This window comes from Urocitellus parryii, chromosome 1 (assembly GCF_045843805.1).
Source record: "Urocitellus parryii isolate mUroPar1 chromosome 1, mUroPar1.hap1, whole genome shotgun sequence".
In the NCBI taxonomy this organism is placed as follows: Eukaryota; Metazoa; Chordata; class Mammalia; order Rodentia; family Sciuridae; genus Urocitellus; species Urocitellus parryii.
Genome location: NC_135531.1, coordinates 283,509,149 through 283,526,945, shown reverse-complemented (window position 1 = coordinate 283,526,945; position 17,797 = coordinate 283,509,149). Strand labels below are relative to the sequence as shown.

Below are 17,797 nucleotides of genomic sequence, written 5' to 3'. Positions count from 1 at the left end.
GGCTGGGAGGACCTGCAGCTGAGTGTGGCAGGGAGGGCCTGCAGCTGAGTGTGCCCTGGGAGGGCCTGTAGCTGAGTGTGGCTGGGAGGGCCTGCAGCTGAGTGTGGCTGGGAGGGCCTGTAGCTGAGTGTGGCTGGGAGGGCCTGCAGCTGAGTGTGGCTGGGAAGGCCTGCAGCTGAGTGTGGCTGGGAGGGCCTGCAGCTGAGTGTGGCTGGGAGGGCCTGCAGCTGAGTGTGGCTGGCAGGGCCTGAAGCTGAGTGTGCCCTGGGAGGGCCTGTAGCTGAGTGTGGCTGGGATGGCCTGCAGCTGAGTGTGGCTGGGAGGGCCTGCAGCTGAGTGTGCCTGGCAGGGCCTGAAGCTGAGTGTGCCCTGGGAGGGCCTGAAGCTGAGTGTGGCTGGGAGGGCCTGAAGCTGAGTGTGGCTGGGAGGGCCTGCAGCTGAGTGTGGCTTGGAGGGCCTGCAGCTGAGTGTGCCCTGGGAGGGCCTGCAGCTGAGTGTGGCTGGGAGGGCCTGCAGCTGAGTGTGGCTGGGAGGGCCTGCAGCTGAGTGTGGCTGGGAGGGCCTGCAGCTGAGTGTGCCCTGGGAGGGCCTGCAGCTGAGTGTGGCTGGGAGAACCTGAAGCTGAGTGTGGCTGGGAGGGCCTGCAGCTGAGTGTGCCCTGGGAGGGCCTGTAGCTGAGTGTGGCTGGGAGGGCCTGCAGCTGAGTGTGGCTGGGAGGGCCTGCAGCTGAGTGTGCCCTGGGAGGGCCTGCAGCTGAGTGTGGCTGGGAGGGTCTGCAGCTGAGTGTGGCTGGGAGGGCCTGCATCTGAGTGTGCCCTGGGAGGGCCTGTAGCTGAGTGTGCCCTGGGAGGGCCTGCAGCTGAGTGTGGCTGGGAGGGCCTGAAGCTGAGTGTGCCTGGGAGGGCCTGCAGCTGAGTGTGGCTGGGAGGGCCTGAAGCTGAGTGTGCCCTGGGAGGGCCTGTAGCTGAGTGTGGCTGGGAGGGCCTGAAGCTGAGTGTGGCTGGGAGGGCCTGCATCTGAGTGTGCCCTGGGAGGGCCTGCAGCTGAGTGTGGCTGGGAGGGCCTGCAGCTGAGTGTGGCTGGGAGGGCCTGCATCTGAGTGTGTCCTGGGAGGGCCTGCAGCTGAGTGTGGCTGGGAGGGCCTGCAGCTGAGTGTGGCTGGCAGGGCCTGCAGCTGAGTGTGGCTGGGAGGGCCTGCAGCTGAGTGTGCCCTGGGAGGGCCTGCAGCTGAGTGTGGCTGGGAGGGCCTGCAGCTGAGTGTGGCTGGGAGGGCCTGCAGCTGAGTATGGCTGGGAGGGCCTGCAGCTGAGTGTGCCTGGCAGGGCCTGCATCTGAGTGTGCCCTGGGAGGGCCTGTAGCTGAGTGTGGCTGGGAGGGCCTGCAGCTGAGTGTGGCTGGGAGGGCCTGCAGCTGAGTGTGGCTGGGAGGGCCTGCAGCTGAGTGTGCCTGGCAGGGTCTGCAGCTGAGTGTGGCTGGGAGGGCCTGCAGCTGAGTGTGCCTGGCAGGGCCTGAAGCTGAGTGTGCCCTGGGAGGGCCTGAAGCTGAGTGTGGCTGGGAGGGCCTGAAGCTGAGTGTGGCTGGGAGGGCCTGCAGCTGAGTGTGCCTGGCAGGGCCTGCATCTGAGTGTGCCCTGGGAGGGCCTGCAGCTGAGTGTGGCTGGGAGGGCCTGCAGCTGAGTGTGGCTGGGAGGGCCTGCAGCTGAGTGTGCCTGGCAGGGCCTGAAGCTGAGTGTGGCTGGGAGGACCTGTAGCTGAGTGTGGCTGGGAGGGCCTGCAGCTGAGTGTGCCTGGCAGGGCCTGCAGCTGAGTGTGGCTGGGATGACCTGAAGCTGAGTGTGGCTGGGAGGGCCTGCATCTGAGTGTGCCCTGGGAGGGCCTGCAGCTGAGTGTGGCTGGGAGGGCCTGCAGCTGAGTGTGGCTGGGAGGGCCTGCAGCTGAGTGTGGCTGGGAGGGCCTGAAGCTGAGTGTGCCCTGGGAGGGCCTGCAGCTGAGTGTGGCTGGGAGGGCCTGCAGCTGAGTGTGGCTGGGAGGGCCTGCAGCTGAGTGTGGCTGGGAGGGCCTGCAGCTGAGTGTGCCTGGCAGGGCCTGCAGCTGAGTGTGGCTGGGAGGGCCTGCAGCTGAGTGTGGCTGGGAGGGCCTGCAGCTGAGTGTGGCTGGGAGGGCCTGCAGCTGAGTGTGCCTGGCAGGGCCTGAAGCTGAGTGTGCCTGGGAGGGCCTGCAGCTGAGTGTGCCTGGCAGGGCCTGAAGCTGAGTGTGGCTGGGAGGGCCTGTAGCTGAGTGTGGCTGGGAGGGCCTGCAGCTGAGTGTGGCTGGGAGGGCCTGCAGCTGAGTGTGCCTGGCAGGGCCTGCAGCTGAGTGTGGCTGGGAGGACCTGCAGCTGAGTGTGCCCTGGGAGGGCCTGTAGCTGAGTGTGGCTGGGAGGGCCTGAAGCTGAGTGTGGCTGGGAGGGCCTGCAGCTGAGTGTGGCTGGGAGGGCCTGTAGCTGAGTGTGGTTGGGAGGGCCTGCAGCTGAGTGTGGCTGGGAGGGCCTGCAGCTGAGTGTGGCTGGGAGGGCCTGCAGCTGAGTGTGGCTGGGAGGGCCTGCAGCTGAGTGTGCCCTGGGAGGGCCTGTAGCTGAGTGTGGCTGGGAGGGCCTGCAGCTGAGTGTGGCTTGGAGGGCCTGCAGCTGAGTGTGGCTGGGAGGGCCTGCAGCTGAGTGTGGCTGGGAGGGCCTGCAGCTGAGTGTGGCTGGGAGGGCCTGAAGCTGAGTGTGGCTGGGAGGGCCTGCAGCTGAGCGTGCCTGGGAGGGCCTGTAGCTGAGTGTGGCTGGGAGGGCCTGTAGCTGAGTGTGCCCTGGGAGGGCCTGTAGCTGAGTGTGGCTGGGAGGGCCTGCAGCTGAGTGTGGCTGGGAGGGCCTGAAGCTGAGTGTGGCTGGGAGGGCCTGCAGCTGAGTGTGGCTGGGAGGGCCTGCATCTGAGTGTGCCCTGGGAGGGCCTGTAGCTGAGTGTGCCCTGGGAGGGCCTGCAGCTGAGTGTGGCTGGGAGGGCCTGAAGCTGAGTGTGCCTGGGAGGGCCTGCAGCTGAGTGTGGCTGGGAGGGCCTGAAGCTGAGTGTGCCCTGGGAGGGCCTGTAGCTGAGTGTGGCTGGGAGGGCCTGAAGCTGAGTGAGGCTGGGAGGGCCTGCATCTGAGTGTGCCCTGGGAGGGCCTGCAGCTGAGTGTGGCTGGGAGGGCCTGCAGCTGAGTGTGGCTGGGAGGGCCTGCATCTGAGTGTGTCCTGGGAGGGCCTGCAGCTGAGTGTGGCTGGCAGGGCCTGCAGCTGAGTGTGGCTGGCAGGGCCTGCAGCTGAGTGTGGCTGGGAGGGCCTGAAGCTGAGTGTGCCCTGGGAGGGCCTGCAGCTGAGTGTGGCTGGGAGGGCCTGCAGCTGAGTGTGGCTGGGAGGGCCTGCAGCTGAGTGTGGCTGGGAGGGCCTGCAGCTGAGTGTGCCTGGCAGGGCCTGCATCTGAGTGTGCCCTGGGAGGGCCTGTAGCTGAGTGTGGCTGGGAGGGCCTGCAGCTGAGTGTGGCTGGGAGGGCCTGCAGCTGAGTGTGGCTGGGAGGGCCTGCAGCTGAGTGTGCCTGGCAGGGTCTGCAGCTGAGTGTGGCTGGGAGGGCCTGCAGCTGAGTGTGCCTGGCAGGGCCTGAAGCTGAGTGTGCCCTGGGAGGGCCTGAAGCTGAGTGTGGCTGGGAGGGCCTGAAGCTGAGTGTGGCTGGGAGGGCCTGCAGCTGAGTGTGCCTGGCAGGGCCTGCATCTGAGTGTGCCCTGGGAGGGCCTGCAGCTGAGTGTGGCTGGGAGGGCCTGCAGCTGAGTGTGGCTGGGAGGGCCTGCAGCTGAGTGTGCCTGGCAGGGCCTGAAGCTGAGTGTGGCTGGGAGAACCTGTAGCTGAGTGTGGCTGGGAGGGCCTGCAGCTGAGTGTGCCTGGCAGGGCCTGCAGCTGAGTGTGGCTGGGAGGACCTGAAGCTGAGTGTGGCTGGGAGGGCCTGCATCTGAGTGTGCCCTGGGAGGGCCTGCAGCTGAGTGTGGCTGGGAGGGCCTGCAGCTGAGTGTGGCTGGGAGGGCCTACAGCTGAGTGTGCCTGGCAGGGCCTGAAGCTGAGTGTGCCCTGGGAGGGCCTGCAGCTGAGTGTGGCTGGGAGGGCCTGCAGCTGAGTGTGGCTGGGAGGGCCTGCAGCTGAGTGTGGCTGGGAGGGCCTGCAGCTGAGTGTGCCTGGCAGGGCCTGCAGCTGAGTGTGGCTGGGAGGGCCTGCAGCTGAGTGTGGCTGGGAGGGCCTGCAGCTGAGTGTGGCTGGGAGGGCCTGCAGCTGAGTGTGGCTGGGAGGGCCTGCAGCTGAGTGTGCCTGGGAGGGCCTGAAGCTGAGTGTGGCTGGGAGGGCCTGTAGCTGAGTGTGGCTGGGAGGGCCTGCAGCTGAGTGTGGCTGGGAGGGCCTGCAGCTGAGTGTGCCTGGCAGGGCCTGCAGCTGAGTGTGGCTGGGAGGACCTGCAGCTGAGTGTGGCTGGGAGGGCCTGCAGCTGAGTGTGCCCTGGGAGGGCCTGTAGCTGAGTGTGGCTGGGAGGGCCTGCAGCTGAGTGTGGCTGGGAGGGCCTGAAGCTGAGTGTGGCTGGGAGGGCCTGCAGCTGAGTGTGCCCTGGGAGGGCCTGCAGCTGAGTGTGGCTGGGAGGACCTGAAGCTGAGTGTGGCTGGGAGGGCCTGAAGCTGAGTGTGGCTGGGAGGGCCTGCAACTGAGTGTGCCCTGGGAGGGCCTGCATCTGAGTGTGCCCTGGGAGGGCCTGCAGCTGAGTGTGGCTGGGAGGGCCTGCAGCTGAGTGTGGCTGGGAGGGTCTGCATCTGAGTGTGCCCTGGGAGGGCCTGCAGCTGAGTGTGGCTGGGAGGGCCTGCAGCTGAGTGTGGCTGGGAGGGCCTGCAGCTGAGTGTGGCTGGGAGGGCCTGAAGCTGAGTGTGCCCTGGGAGGGCCTGCAGCTGAGTGTGGCTGGGAGGGCCTGCAGCTGAGTGTGGCTGGGAGGGCCTGCAGCTGAGTGTGGCTGGGAGGGCCTGCAGCTGAGTGTGGCTGGCAGGGCCTGCAGCTGAGTGTGGCTGGGAGGGCCTGCAGCTGAGTGTGGCTGGGAGGGCCTGCAGCTGAGTGTGGCTGGGAGGGCCTGCAGCTGAGTGTGCCTGGCAGGGCCTGAAGCTGAGTGTGCCTGGGAGGGCCTGCAGCTGAGTGTGCCTGGCAGGGCCTGAAGCTGAGTGTGGCTGGGAGGGCCTGTAGCTGAGTGTGGCTGGGAGGGCCTGCAGCTGAGTGTGGCTGGGAGGGCCTGCAGCTGAGTGTGCCTGGCAGGGCCTGCAGCTGAGTGTGGCTGGGAGGACCTGCAGCTGAGTGTGCCCTGGGAGGGCCTGTAGCTGAGTGTGGCTGGGAGGGCCTGAAGCTGAGTGTGGCTGGGAGGGCCTGCAGCTGAGTGTGGCTGGGAGGGCCTGTATCTGAGTGTGGTTGGGAGGGCCTGCAGCTGAGTGTGGCTGGGAGGGCCTGCAGCTGAGTGTGGCTGGGAGGGCCTGCAGCTGAGTGTGGCTGGGAGGGCCTGCAGCTGAGTGTGCCCTGGGAGGGCCTGTAGCTGAGTGTGGCTGGGAGGGCCTGCAGCTGAGTGTGGCTTGGAGGGCCTGCAGCTGAGTGTGGCTGGGAGGGCCTGCAGCTGAGTGTGGCTGGGAGGGCCTGCAGCTGAGTGTGGCTGGGAGGGCCTGAAGCTGAGTGTGGCTGGGAGGGCCTGCAGCTGAGCGTGCCTGGGAGGGCCTGTAGCTGAGTGTGGCTGGGAGGGCCTGTAGCTGAGTGTGCCCTGGGAGGGCCTGTAGCTGAGTGTGGCTGGGAGGGCCTGCAGCTGAGTGTGGCTGGGAGGGCCTGAAGCTGAGTGTGGCTGGGAGGGCCTGCAGCTGAGTGTGGCTGGGAGGGCCTGCATCTGAGTGTGCCCTGGGAGGGCCTGTAGCTGAGTGTGCCCTGGGAGGGCCTGCAGCTGAGTGTGGCTGGGAGGGCCTGAAGCTGAGTGTGCCTGGGAGGGCCTGCAGCTGAGTGTGGCTGGGAGGGCCTGAAGCTGAGTGTGCCCTGGGAGGGCCTGTAGCTGAGTGTGGCTGGGAGGGCCTGAAGCTGAGTGTGGCTGGGAGGGCCTGCATCTGAGTGTGCCCTGGGAGGGCCTGCAGCTGAGTGTGGCTGGGAGGGCCTGCAGCTGAGTGTGGCTGGGAGGGCCTGCATCTGAGTGTGTCCTGGGAGGGCCTGCAGCTGAGTGTGGCTGGGAGGGCCTGCAGCTGAGTGTGGCTGGCAGGGCCTGCAGCTGAGTGTGGCTGGGAGGGCCTGAAGCTGAGTGTGCCCTGGGAGGGCCTGCAGCTGAGTGTGGCTGGGAGGGCCTGCAGCTGAGTGTGGCTGGGAGGGCCTGCAGCTGAGTGTGGCTGGGAGGGCCTGCAGCTGAGTGTGCCTGGCAGGGCCTGCATCTGAGTGTGCCCTGGGAGGGCCTGTAGCTGAGTGTGGCTGGGAGGGCCTGCAGCTGAGTGTGGCTGGGAGGGCCTGCAGCTGAGTGTGGCTGGGAGGGCCTGCAGCTGAGTGTGCCTGGCAGGGTCTGCAGCTGAGTGTGGCTGGGAGGGCCTGCAGCTGAGTGTGCCTGGCAGGGCCTGAAGCTGAGTGTGCCCTGGGAGGGCCTGAAGCTGAGTGTGGCTGGGAGGGCCTGAAGCTGAGTGTGGCTGGGAGGGCCTGCAGCTGAGTGTGCCTGGCAGGGCCTGCATCTGAGTGTGCCCTGGGAGGGCCTGCAGCTGAGTGTGGCTGGGAGGGCCTGCAGCTGAGTGTGGCTGGGAGGGCCTGCAGCTGAGTGTGCCTGGCAGGGCCTGAAGCTGAGTGTGGCTGGGAGAACCTGTAGCTGAGTGTGGCTGGGAGGGCCTGCAGCTGAGTGTGCCTGGCAGGGCCTGCAGCTGAGTGTGGCTGGGAGGACCTGAAGCTGAGTGTGGCTGGGAGGGCCTGCATCTGAGTGTGCCCTGGGAGGGCCTGCAGCTGAGTGTGGCTGGGAGGGCCTGCAGCTGAGTGTGGCTGGGAGGGCCTACAGCTGAGTGTGCCTGGCAGGGCCTGAAGCTGAGTGTGCCCTGGGAGGGCCTGCAGCTGAGTGTGGCTGGGAGGGCCTGCAGCTGAGTGTGGCTGGGAGGGCCTGCAGCTGAGTGTGGCTGGGAGGGCCTGCAGCTGAGTGTGCCTGGCAGGGCCTGCAGCTGAGTGTGGCTGGGAGGGCCTGCAGCTGAGTGTGGCTGGGAGGGCCTGCAGCTGAGTGTGGCTGGGAGGGCCTGCAGCTGAGTGTGGCTGGGAGGGCCTGCAGCTGAGTGTGCCTGGGAGGGCCTGAAGCTGAGTGTGGCTGGGAGGGCCTGTAGCTGAGTGTGGCTGGGAGGGCCTGCAGCTGAGTGTGGCTGGGAGGGCCTGCAGCTGAGTGTGCCTGGCAGGGCCTGCAGCTGAGTGTGGCTGGGAGGACCTGCAGCTGAGTGTGGCTGGGAGGGCCTGCAGCTGAGTGTGCCCTGGGAGGGCCTGTAGCTGAGTGTGGCTGGGAGGGCCTGCAGCTGAGTGTGGCTGGGAGGGCCTGCAGCTGAGTGTGGCTGGGAGGGCCTGCAGCTGAGTGTGCCCTGGGAGGGCCTGCAGCTGAGTGTGGCTGGGAGGACCTGAAGCTGAGTGTGGCTGGGAGGGCCTGAAGCTGAGTGTGGCTGGGAGGGCCTGCAACTGAGTGTGCCCTGGGAGGGCCTGCATCTGAGTGTGCCCTGGGAGGGCCTGCAGCTGAGTGTGGCTGGGAGGGCCTGCAGCTGAGTGTGGCTGGGAGGGCCTGCATCTGAGTGTGCCCTGGGAGGGCCTGCAGCTGAGTGTGGCTGGGAGGGCCTGAAGCTGAGTGTGGCTGGGAGGGCCTGCAGCTGAGTGTGCCCTGGGAGGGCCTGTAGCTGAGTGTGGCTGGGAGGGCCTGCAGCTGAGTGTGCCTGGCAGGGCCTGAAGCTGAGTGTGCCCTGGGAGGGCCTGCAGCTGAGTGTGGCTGGGAGGGCCTGCAGCTGAGTGTGGCTGGGAGGGCCTGCAGCTGAGTGTGCCCTGGGAGGGCCTGAAGCTGAGTGTGGCTGGGAGGGCCTGTAGCTGAGTGTGCCCTGGGAGGGCCTGCAGCTGAGTGTGCCCTGGGAGGGCCTGCAGCTGAGTGTGGCTGGGAGGGCCTGCAGCTGAGTGTGGCTGGGAGGGCCTGCAGCTGAGTGTGCCTGGCAGGGCCTGCAGCTGAGCGTGCCTGGGAGGGCCTGCTGCGGAGTGTGTCCTGGATGGGGCTGTTTCTGAGTGTGTCCTTGGTGGGGCTGTGGCTTAGTGTCCTTGGTGGGGCTTGGGCTGAGTGTGCCTTTGGGAAGGCCTGCCGCTGAGCTTGTCCTGGGTGGGGCCTTGGCTTAGTGTGTCCCTGGTATCTGTGGGCTGGGGGGCCTAAGTGTGTCCTGGGTGGGTCTGGGGCTGAGTGTGTTTCTGGCCTGGGTGGGACTGGGGCTGTGTGTCACCCTGACCTAGGGAGGCACTGCTGCCTCAGAGCATCACAGCAGAGCACAGGTGGTCTTCATCTTGGGGTCTGTGGAGCTCTCATCTTGGAGAAGGTTTGCCAAAGGGTAATGTATTGTCGTCTGACATTAGGGTTATGGCACATTTGCCTGAGGAGAGGCAGCCTGGGTCCCCTTGGTGGTGCTCCGTGCTCTAGCACCTAGTCTTGATTTCCAGCAGGCTCCGAAGGGGTGGGGGTCTCGTGCTGGGGCCTGTCCTTCCAGCTCCCACTGGTCCCCAGGTCACACTGAGCTGCCAGGCGGAGAGTGCTGTGTGCACGGCAGACATCTGCTCTGCCCTGTGCTCCCTTGCTTCCCTGCAGGGGCCCTGAAGCCCCTTCTTCATGGGCACTACAGCCAGGCTCTGACTTTTCCTAATCTCTGGGTCCCCCTTGTTCTAGCTAGTTGTTTCGACATTGCTGATTTTGTGGTGTTGATTGCTTACTCCATTTTCTAAATTAAAAAAAAAAATGTGACTAACACACATTATTTGTAGAAATGTTAAGAAATAAGGAGGAAATACAATCAGCTCTAACCAGAATTCCACCACCTGAAAGTAGACACCAGGGTTTTAAAAAAATTCTTTTAATTTGTTCTTTTTATACATGATAATAGAGTGCATTTTTGACATACCATACACATGCTATATCCTCCATGGAGTGTGAGTTCCCATTCTTGTGCTGTACATGATGTGGAGTGCCCCTGGTCGTGTGTTTACACGTGAGCATAGGAAAGTGATGTCTGATTCATTCTATTGTCTTTCCCATTCCCTTCTCTTCCTTCCCTTCATTTTCCTTTGTCTAATCCAGTGAACTTCTCTTCTCCCCCCTCCACCTTAGTGTGTGTTAGCATCTGCATATCAGTGAGAACACTCGATATTTGGCCTTTGGTTTTTGGAGTTGGCTTATTTCACTTAGCATGATAGTCTCCAGTTCCATCCATTTACTGGCAAATGCCGTGATTTCATTCTTCTTTATGACTGAGAACATTCTGTTGTGTATGTATACCACGTTTTCTTTATCCATTCATCTTTTGAAGGATACCTAGCCTGGTTTACCTATCGTGAATTGAACTGCTATGACATTGATATGGCGGTGTCACCGTAGTATTTTAAATATTTTCCATATAAACCGAGGAATGGGATAACTGGGTCCAATAGTGGTTTCACTCGAAGTTTTCTGAGGAGTCTCCATACTGCTTTCCAGAGTGGTTGCACCAATTTGCAGTTCCACCAGCAATGTATAAGTGTACCTTTTCCCCACATCCTCGCCAACACTTATCATTGCTTGTATTCTTGATAATTGCCATTCGGACTGGAGTTAGATGGAATCTCAGTGTAGTTTTAATTTACATTTCTCTAACTGCTAGTGATGTTGAACATTTTTTCACATATTTGTTGACCAGTCTTACTACTTCTTCTGTAAAGTACCAGTTCAATTCCTTTGCTCATTTACTGATTGTTTTTTTTTTTTTACTTATTATATTTTTTCATTTTTTAGTTGTAGTTTGATACAATATCTTTATTTATTTTTATGTGGTGCTAAGGATCAAACTCAGGGCCTCGCCCGTGCTAGGTGAGTGCTCTACTGCTTAGCCACAACCCCAGCCCCCTATTTGTTTTTTTGGTGTTAAGTTTTTTGAGTTCTTTACATATCCTGGAGATTAGTGCTCTATCTGAGGTGCAGGTAGTGAAGATTTTTCTCCCATTCTGTAGGCTCTTTCTTCATGTTCTTGATTGTTTCCTTTGCTGTGAAGACGCTTTTTAGTTTGATACCATCCCATTTATTGATTCTTGATTTTACTTGTGCTTTAGGAGTCTGGAGGAATTTGGTTCCTAAGCTGATGATAGGTGATTGAGCCTACCTTTTCGTCTAGTAGGCACAGACCCTGTAGTCTGCCTATGTCCTTGATCCACTTTGATTTGAGTTTTATGCAAGGTGAGAGATGGGGGTCTAATTTCATTTTGTTGCATTTCCAGTTTTCCGAGCACCATTTGTTGAAGAGGCTTTCTTTTCTCCAATTATGTGTACGGTGCCTTTGTCTAATTTGAGGTAACTGTATTTATTTGGGCTTGTCTCTGTGTTTTCTATTCTGTATCGTTGGTCTGCACGTCTGTTTTGGTGCCAATACCATGCCATTTTTGTTACTATAGCTCTGTAGTATAATTTAAAGTCTGGTGTTGTGATGTCTCCTGCTTCACTTTTCTTGGTAAGAATTGCTTTGGCTATTCTGGCCCTCTTATTTTTACAAATGAATTTTATGATTGTTTTTCGTATGTCTGTGAAGAATGACATGGGGATTTTAATAGGAATTGTGTAGAGCTTTTGGTAGTATGGTCATTTTGACTATTAATTCTGCCTATCCAAGAGCATGGGAGATCTTTCCCTCTTCAGTCTTCAGTTTCTCTCATTAGAGTTCTGTAGTTTTCACTGTAGAGGACTTTCACCTCTTTTTTTTATATTGCTTCCCATCACTGATGTGTGGAAACACGGTTAAAAATACCATGTTCACATTGATGTCCCTGTAGAAGTGCCTGGTGGTGCACACGACACCGGTGCTTTGTACCAAAGCCCAGAGTGGGTGTGTGGCTTGGACCTTGTGTGACTGCGTGACCAGTGCCTGTGTTGGCGTCGTGGCTTTGATTGAGACTGTCACATTATTGTCCCCTCTGCCTGGCTGTTCTGAGGTGGCTGTGTAGTCTCTGGTGCTCTGCAGGGCGTCCCTTGGCTCCCAGCTGCCCCACATGCTGTGGTGGTGGTCTCCAGGCCGGGGGCTGCTTGCCCTCACGTGGACTGCTGTGTGTGGTCTGCGTGCTGTTCGGGAGCAGCGTCAGCGGTCCCTCCTGCTCGCCTCTGTGCTTCAGGTATACAGTTTGAAGTGAGACGCGTGGAGCTCCAGGGCTCTGCCACCCTCTTCTGCTGCTGGCTGGTGAAGAACGTCTTGCAGAGCCACCGCAACTCGGCCACCAGGACCCGCCTGCTCCTCGCCAGCCTGCCCAGCTCCAGCCACTCCATGAGCGAGCTCCCTGGGCCCAGCCTCGGGGAGGTTGGTGTCTGCAGCTGGCCTGGGCCTCCTGTTGGCCTGGACTGGCTGGCCTTCCAGTGGGCCTTGCTGTTTGGCTTTGTTTCCCGGGGGTGGGAGTGGGGTCTCGTGGTCTTCTGTCTTCTCATACCCTGTGTGCAGAGCAGATGCAGGCCTTTGAGTCTGCACAGGCTTTGTGTCCAGGGTTCGGGGTGCCAGTTTGGATCAGGGTGTCCAGGCTGCCTAGAAAAGCTCCCTGTGGGCACGGGAGGAGGGCTGTGTTGCTGGGGATGGTGGGCCTAGCGGGGGGCCACCTGGCTTTGTGGTGGCAGGTCTTCCTCAGACCTTCCTTTGCCTTTGCAGATGCTCAGAGCCAAGCCCTGGTTTGAGGAGAGCCCCACACCCGTGGAGCTGGCCGAGCTGGCCGCCTGTGAGGGGGAGTACTCCCACAAGTACAGCACCCTCAGCCCGATTGGAAGCGGGGCCTTTGGGTTTGTCTGGACCGCAGTGGATAAGGCGCAAAACAAGGAGGTGCTCTGGCTCTCCCTCTGGGGTTCAGTGGGAGAGAGGGGTCTTAAGGAGAGCACTCCCTGCCGGCCACACATTGCTGCTGGGGTGGCAGTCCTGCTGCACGTGGCCCAGGAGGCTGCAGCCAGGCTCCTGGGTGTTGGCCTGCTGAGGCCCCCAGCTCTCTTGGCATGGGGGATACTCTCCCGCCCACATGCCTACTTTTAAACCAAACTTGTACCTCCTCCTCTCACCTGGAAAGAAATCCCCCCAACATTCTTGAGCAGGCCAGAAGGTATACTTGAAACTAAGTACAGAGCACAGTCCCTGGCACAGCCATCCTGATCAAGGGGCACGACTTGTCCGCCACACAAAAGCCCGTGTCCTGGCCACAGACCCTGGGGCTTAGCCCTGCCTGCCTGGATGCTGTGTGGACTGAGCGCAGCACCTGTGCTCTTGGGGTGCTGAGCTGTGTGGCCTGAGCGCAGCACCTGTGCTCTTGGGGTGCTGAGCTGTGTGGACTGAGCGCAGCACCTGTGCTCTTGGGGTGCTGAGCTGTGTGGCCTGAGCGCAGCACCTGTGCTCTTGGGGTGCTGAGCTGTGTGGACTGAGCGCAGCACCTGTGCTCTTGGGGTGCTGAGCTGTGTGGACTGAGCGCAGCACCTGTGCTCTTGGGGTGCTGAGCTGTGTGGACTGAGTGCAGCACCTGTGCTCTTGGGGTGCTGAGCACTTTTTCATGTGCTTATTTGCCATCTGCTTATTTTCTTTGCTGAAGTGTCTTTGTCTCCTGTGAAGTTTTAAAAAATTGCTGAATCTTGGAGCTACTTCCCTAGCACTTTTTATTTTTTATTGGAGACCAGGCCTTCTTCAGTTGCCCAGGCTGGCCACATACTTGCAGTCCTCCTGTCTCAGCCTCCTGAGCTCTGGGACCCCTGGCCCCATGCCGGCTCCCTTCATCAGAGGCCTGCTGTTCAGATGTGTTCTCCAGTCAGAGCCCGTCTTCCCGTCTTCCCGTCTTCCCGTCTTCCGTCCGCGACAGTGCCTTTCAGGGACAGAGGTTCGGATTTTGGTGAAGTCCGATTTTATCAGTTTCTTCCCATGGATCATGTGCTCCCTGTCCTATGTGATCCAAGGTCACGAAGATTCCATGTTTCTTTCTTCAGGTTCTGGGTTTGAAGCTTTGCTTTAGGCCTGTGATGGAGTCGGAGTGATTTTGCACGTGGCACAAAACACACTTGAGGGTTATCTTTGCATGGGCATGTGCACCAGTTGGCACAGTTGTTAAAAGGTGTCCTTTCTTTGTCTGGGAGCGTGGTCAGACATCAGTGGACCACTCTGCCAACCTTGGGTGTGGACTGCGAATTCCGTCAACTTTGTGTCCTGAATTAAGTGCCCCTGGTCCGCTGTGTCACTGCTGTCCTGAAACACTGCCGTATCCCCTCTGTCAGTGCTCTGTGGTGGTGAGGCATGTGGCCTGAGTGTTGTGGAAACGCTTCTTCTGCCTCTGGGGTCAGTGAAGTGGCCTTGTAAAGACAGACCTGGAAGTAGCCCCTTCCTCTGTCCCCTGCAGGAGTCTGTGCACAATGGCGTACAATGTAATTTCCTCCTTAAATATTTTGTAGGATTGAACAGTAGAATGGTCTGGGAGTGGGTTGCTCTTTAAATGCAAGTTTTAAACTACAAACCAAGATTCTGAAATAGAAGGTGACTTCTGTTTCTGGCTTCTTGAGTGAGCTTTGATGGTTCGGGTCTTTCAGGAGCTTTGTTTCATCCAGATTCTCAAATGTATCCGCATAAAGTTGTCTGTGATACTTGAGAATCTTTCAGTGTCTTTAGCGTCTGTGATTCTATCATCTCTCTCATACTTGATATTGGGTCTTATTGTTTTTTGATCTGTCTGGTTAGAGGCTTAATGTCATGGCTTCATTAATCGTCCTTACTGATCTGATTTTAGTTTTGTGGTTCCGATTCTTTATTATCATTTTATTTTGGATTTAATTTGCTTTGCTTTCCTTCTTTTTCCTTTTTCTTTTTCTTGTTACCAGGGATGGAGCCCAGGGGCACTTTACCACTGATCCACCTGCATACCCCTTTTTATTTTCTGTGTTGAGATAGAGTCTCACTGGGGTACCCATGCTGGTCGACAGCTGTGCCCTGCAGCTCGGCCTCACCGGTGGCAGGGATCACAGATGTGCCCACCACTCCTGGCTCCTCCTTTTCTGAGGTGCCTTCTTACATGGCTTAGTTGAGCTTTTCTCTTCTCTAGTGTAAGTGTCAGTGCTCGGAATTCCTCCCCAGCTTGGCTTCATCCATGGCCCACGTTGCCATATTCTGTGTTTTGTTCTTATTCACTTGTAAATGTTCTGGTTATGTGGAAACGTGTTGTTTAACTTCCAGGTCGTTGGAGCTGTTCGGGTCTCTTTCAGTTTTCAACTTCTAGCTTCGTGTACCCACAGTCTGAGAACACGCTTTGTGTTATGTGCCGGCACGGGGCCTGACTTTGTGAAGGTCCCGTGTGCTCTGCTCTGTCCGTCCAGTTTGTGGACTTGCTGGCTGGCCTCAGAGTCAGTGTTGAAATGTGTCTCGGGATGGATGGTCCTTTATTTCCTCTTCTCCCTGGGCTTGTTATTTTGTTCTCCTGGTTAGGACACAGAACTTCGAGGAGGATGAGGCTGCATGGGTGGTCTGGGCCACACCACTCTGAGGTCTCCACGGCTTCTTTCCTCAGGCCCTGCTTCCTGGGCCCCCTCCACTCCAGTCCATGCGTGAGAAGGACAGGCAGGGACTCCCCCGCCTCTGCTCAGCTGCTGACTGCCTGCTTCTTCCCGCTGCGGGGCTGGTGTTTGCTTGGGGGAGGAGAACACTGCCGCTCTGCTGTGGCCAGGGGCTGGTAGTGGACCTCATGTGGAATGGGACACAGAGGACTGTCCATTACGTCCTCACTGTTTCCACAGGTGGTGGTGAAGTTCATTAAGAAGGAGAAGATTTTGGAAGACTGTTGGGTGGAGGACCCCAAACTTGGAAAAGTCTCTCTGGAGATCGCGATTCTCTCCAGAGTGGAGCATGCCAACATCATCAAGGTGAAGGACGGAGCCCTGACGTTGCTCCTGTAGAACACCCTTCCTCTGGTGGTTGACGTCAGCAGAGCTTCCCTTGGCCTTGCCTTTCCCAGGTGCTGGACGTGTTTGAGAACCAGGGCTTCTTCCAGCTGGTGATGGAGAAGCATGGCTCTGGCCTGGACCTCTTTGCTTTCATTGACTGTCACCCTAGCCTGGATGAGCCCCTGGCAAGCTACATCTTCCGGCAGGTGAGAGGGTCCAGGGCTGTGTGGGCTGGATGGGCACCATTGATGGACATGGGTGGCCAGGGACTCTGACTGAACTCACTTCTTTCTGAGCTGGACCTGGTCTTCAGCCTTGGGATTTTGTGGAGTAAGATACCTACTTTGAGAAGAGAATCCTGTGGTTGAGACAGAGAAACTAAGAGAAGAGGCCACAGAATGACGTGGCGTGAGCAGAGAGAGGTGCTAAGTGACTGAGCTTCCTTTGTATGTGTAGAGTGTCCTCAGAGGTCACAGACGAGAACCACTCAGACCGTCATGGAGGCGGAGCCTGTGAGTTAGCTCTGAAGTCCTGTCTCCGCAGACCAGGAGACCACAGGAAAATCAGTACTGCAGTCTTCTGGTAGACATACTGGGAGTGACTGTGGACCTGCAGGTCACGGCTGTGAGTCCCAGATGTCCCAGGAGCACTGGTGGAGTCACCGTGTCACCTACAGGACAGGGCTGTGAGTCCTGGATGTCCCAGGAGCAACAGGTGGAGTCACCATGTCACCTACAGGACAGGGCTGTGAGTCCCAGATGTCCCAGGAGCACAGGTGGAGTCACCGTGTCACCTACAGGACAGGGCTGTGAGTCCCAGATGTCCCAGGAGCACAGGTGGAGTCACCGTGTCACCTACGGGACAGGGCTGTGAGTCCCAGATGTCCCAGGAGCACAGGTGGAGTCACCGTGTCACCTACGGGACAGGGCTGTGAGTCCCAGATGTCCCAGGAGCACAGGTGGAGTCACCGTGTCACCTACGGGACAGGGCTGTGAGTCCCAGATGTCCCAGGAGCACAGGTGGAGTCACCGTGTCACCTACGGGACAGGGCTGTGAGTCCCAGATGTCCCAGGAGCACAGGTGGAGTCACCGTGTCACCTACGGGACAGGGCTGTGAGTCCCAGATGTCCCAGGAGCACAGGTGGAGTCACCGTGTCACCTACGGGACAGGGCTGTGAGTCCCAGATGTCCCAGGAGCACAGGTGGAGTCACCGTGTCACCTACGGGACAGGGCTGTGAGTCCCAGATGTCCCAGGAGCACAGGTGGAGTCACCGTGTCACCTACGGGACAGGGCTGTGAGTCCCAGATGTCCCAGGAGCACAGGTGGAGTCACCGTGTCACCTACGGGACAGGGCTGTGAGTCCCAGATGTCCCAGGAGCACAGGTGGAGTCACCGTGTCACCTACGGGACAGGGCTGTGAGTCCCAGATGTCCCAGGAGCACAGGTGGAGTCACCGTGTCACCTACGGGACAGGGCTGTGAGTCCCAGATGTCCCAGGAGCACAGGTGGAGTCACCGTGTCACCTACGGGACAGGGCTGTGAGTCCCAGATGTCCCAGGAGCACAGGTGGAGTCACCGTGTCACCTACGGGACAGGGCTGTGAGTCCCAGATGTCCCAGGAGCACAGGTGGAGTCACCGTGTCACCTACAGGACAGAGCTGTGAGTCCTGGATGTCCCAGGAGCACAGGTGGAGTCACCGTTTCATTTGTAGGACAGGGCTGTGAGTCCTAGATGTCCCAGGAGCACAGGTGGAGTCACCATGTCACCTACAGGACAGGGCTGTGAGTCCTAGATGTCCCAGGAGCACAGATGGAGTCACCGTGTCACCTACAGGACAGGGCTGTGAGTCCTAGATGTCCCAGGGGCACAGGTGGAGTCACCGTGTCACCTACAGGACAGGGCTGTGAGTCCTGGATGTCCCAGGAGCACAGGTGGAGTCACCGTGTCACCTACGGGACAGGGCTGTGAGTCCTAGATGTCCCAGGAGCACAGGTGGAGTCACCGTGTCACCTACGGGACAGGGCTGTGAGTCCTAGATGTCCCAGGAGCACAGGTGGAGTCACCGTGTCACCTACGGGACAGGGCTGTGAGTCCTAGATGTCCCAGGAGCACAGGTGGAGTCACCATGTCACCTACAGGACAGGGCTGTGAGTCCTAGATGTCCCAGGAGCACAGGTGGAGTCACCATGTCACCTACAGGACAGGGCTGTGAGTCCTAGATGTCCCAGGAGCACAGATGGAGTCACCGTGTCACCTACAGGACAGGGCTGTGAGTCCTAGATGTCCCAGGGGCACAGGTGGAGTCACCGTGTCACCTACAGGACAGGGCTGTGAGTCCTGGATGTCCCAGGAGCACAGGTGGAGTCACCGTGTCACTTACGGGACAGGGCTGTGAGTCCTGGATGTCCCAGGAGCACAGGTGGAGTCACCATGTCACCTACGGGACAGGGCTGTGAGTCCTGGATGTCCCAGGAGCACAGGTGGAGTCACCGTGTCACCTACGGGACAGGGCTATGAGTCCTGGATGTCCCAGGAGCACAGGTGGAGTCACCGTGTCACCTACGGGACAGGGCTGTGAGTCCTAGATGTCCCAGGAGCACAGGTGGAGTCACCGTGTCA

At 59.5% G+C, this 17,797-nt stretch overlaps 1 protein-coding gene across 1 annotated transcript in view; it reads left to right on the top strand.

Moving 5' to 3' along the window:
* The window catches only part of Pask (PAS domain containing serine/threonine kinase), a 55,936-nt gene that overhangs the window by 22,736 nt on the left and 15,403 nt on the right, over positions 1-17,797 (top strand). Inside the window, 4 exon segments of the mRNA XM_077799795.1 lie at positions 11,410-11,591; positions 11,931-12,098; positions 15,029-15,154; positions 15,247-15,381. Coding sequence (XP_077655921.1) covers positions 11,410-11,591; positions 11,931-12,098; positions 15,029-15,154; positions 15,247-15,381 — 611 coding nt within the window.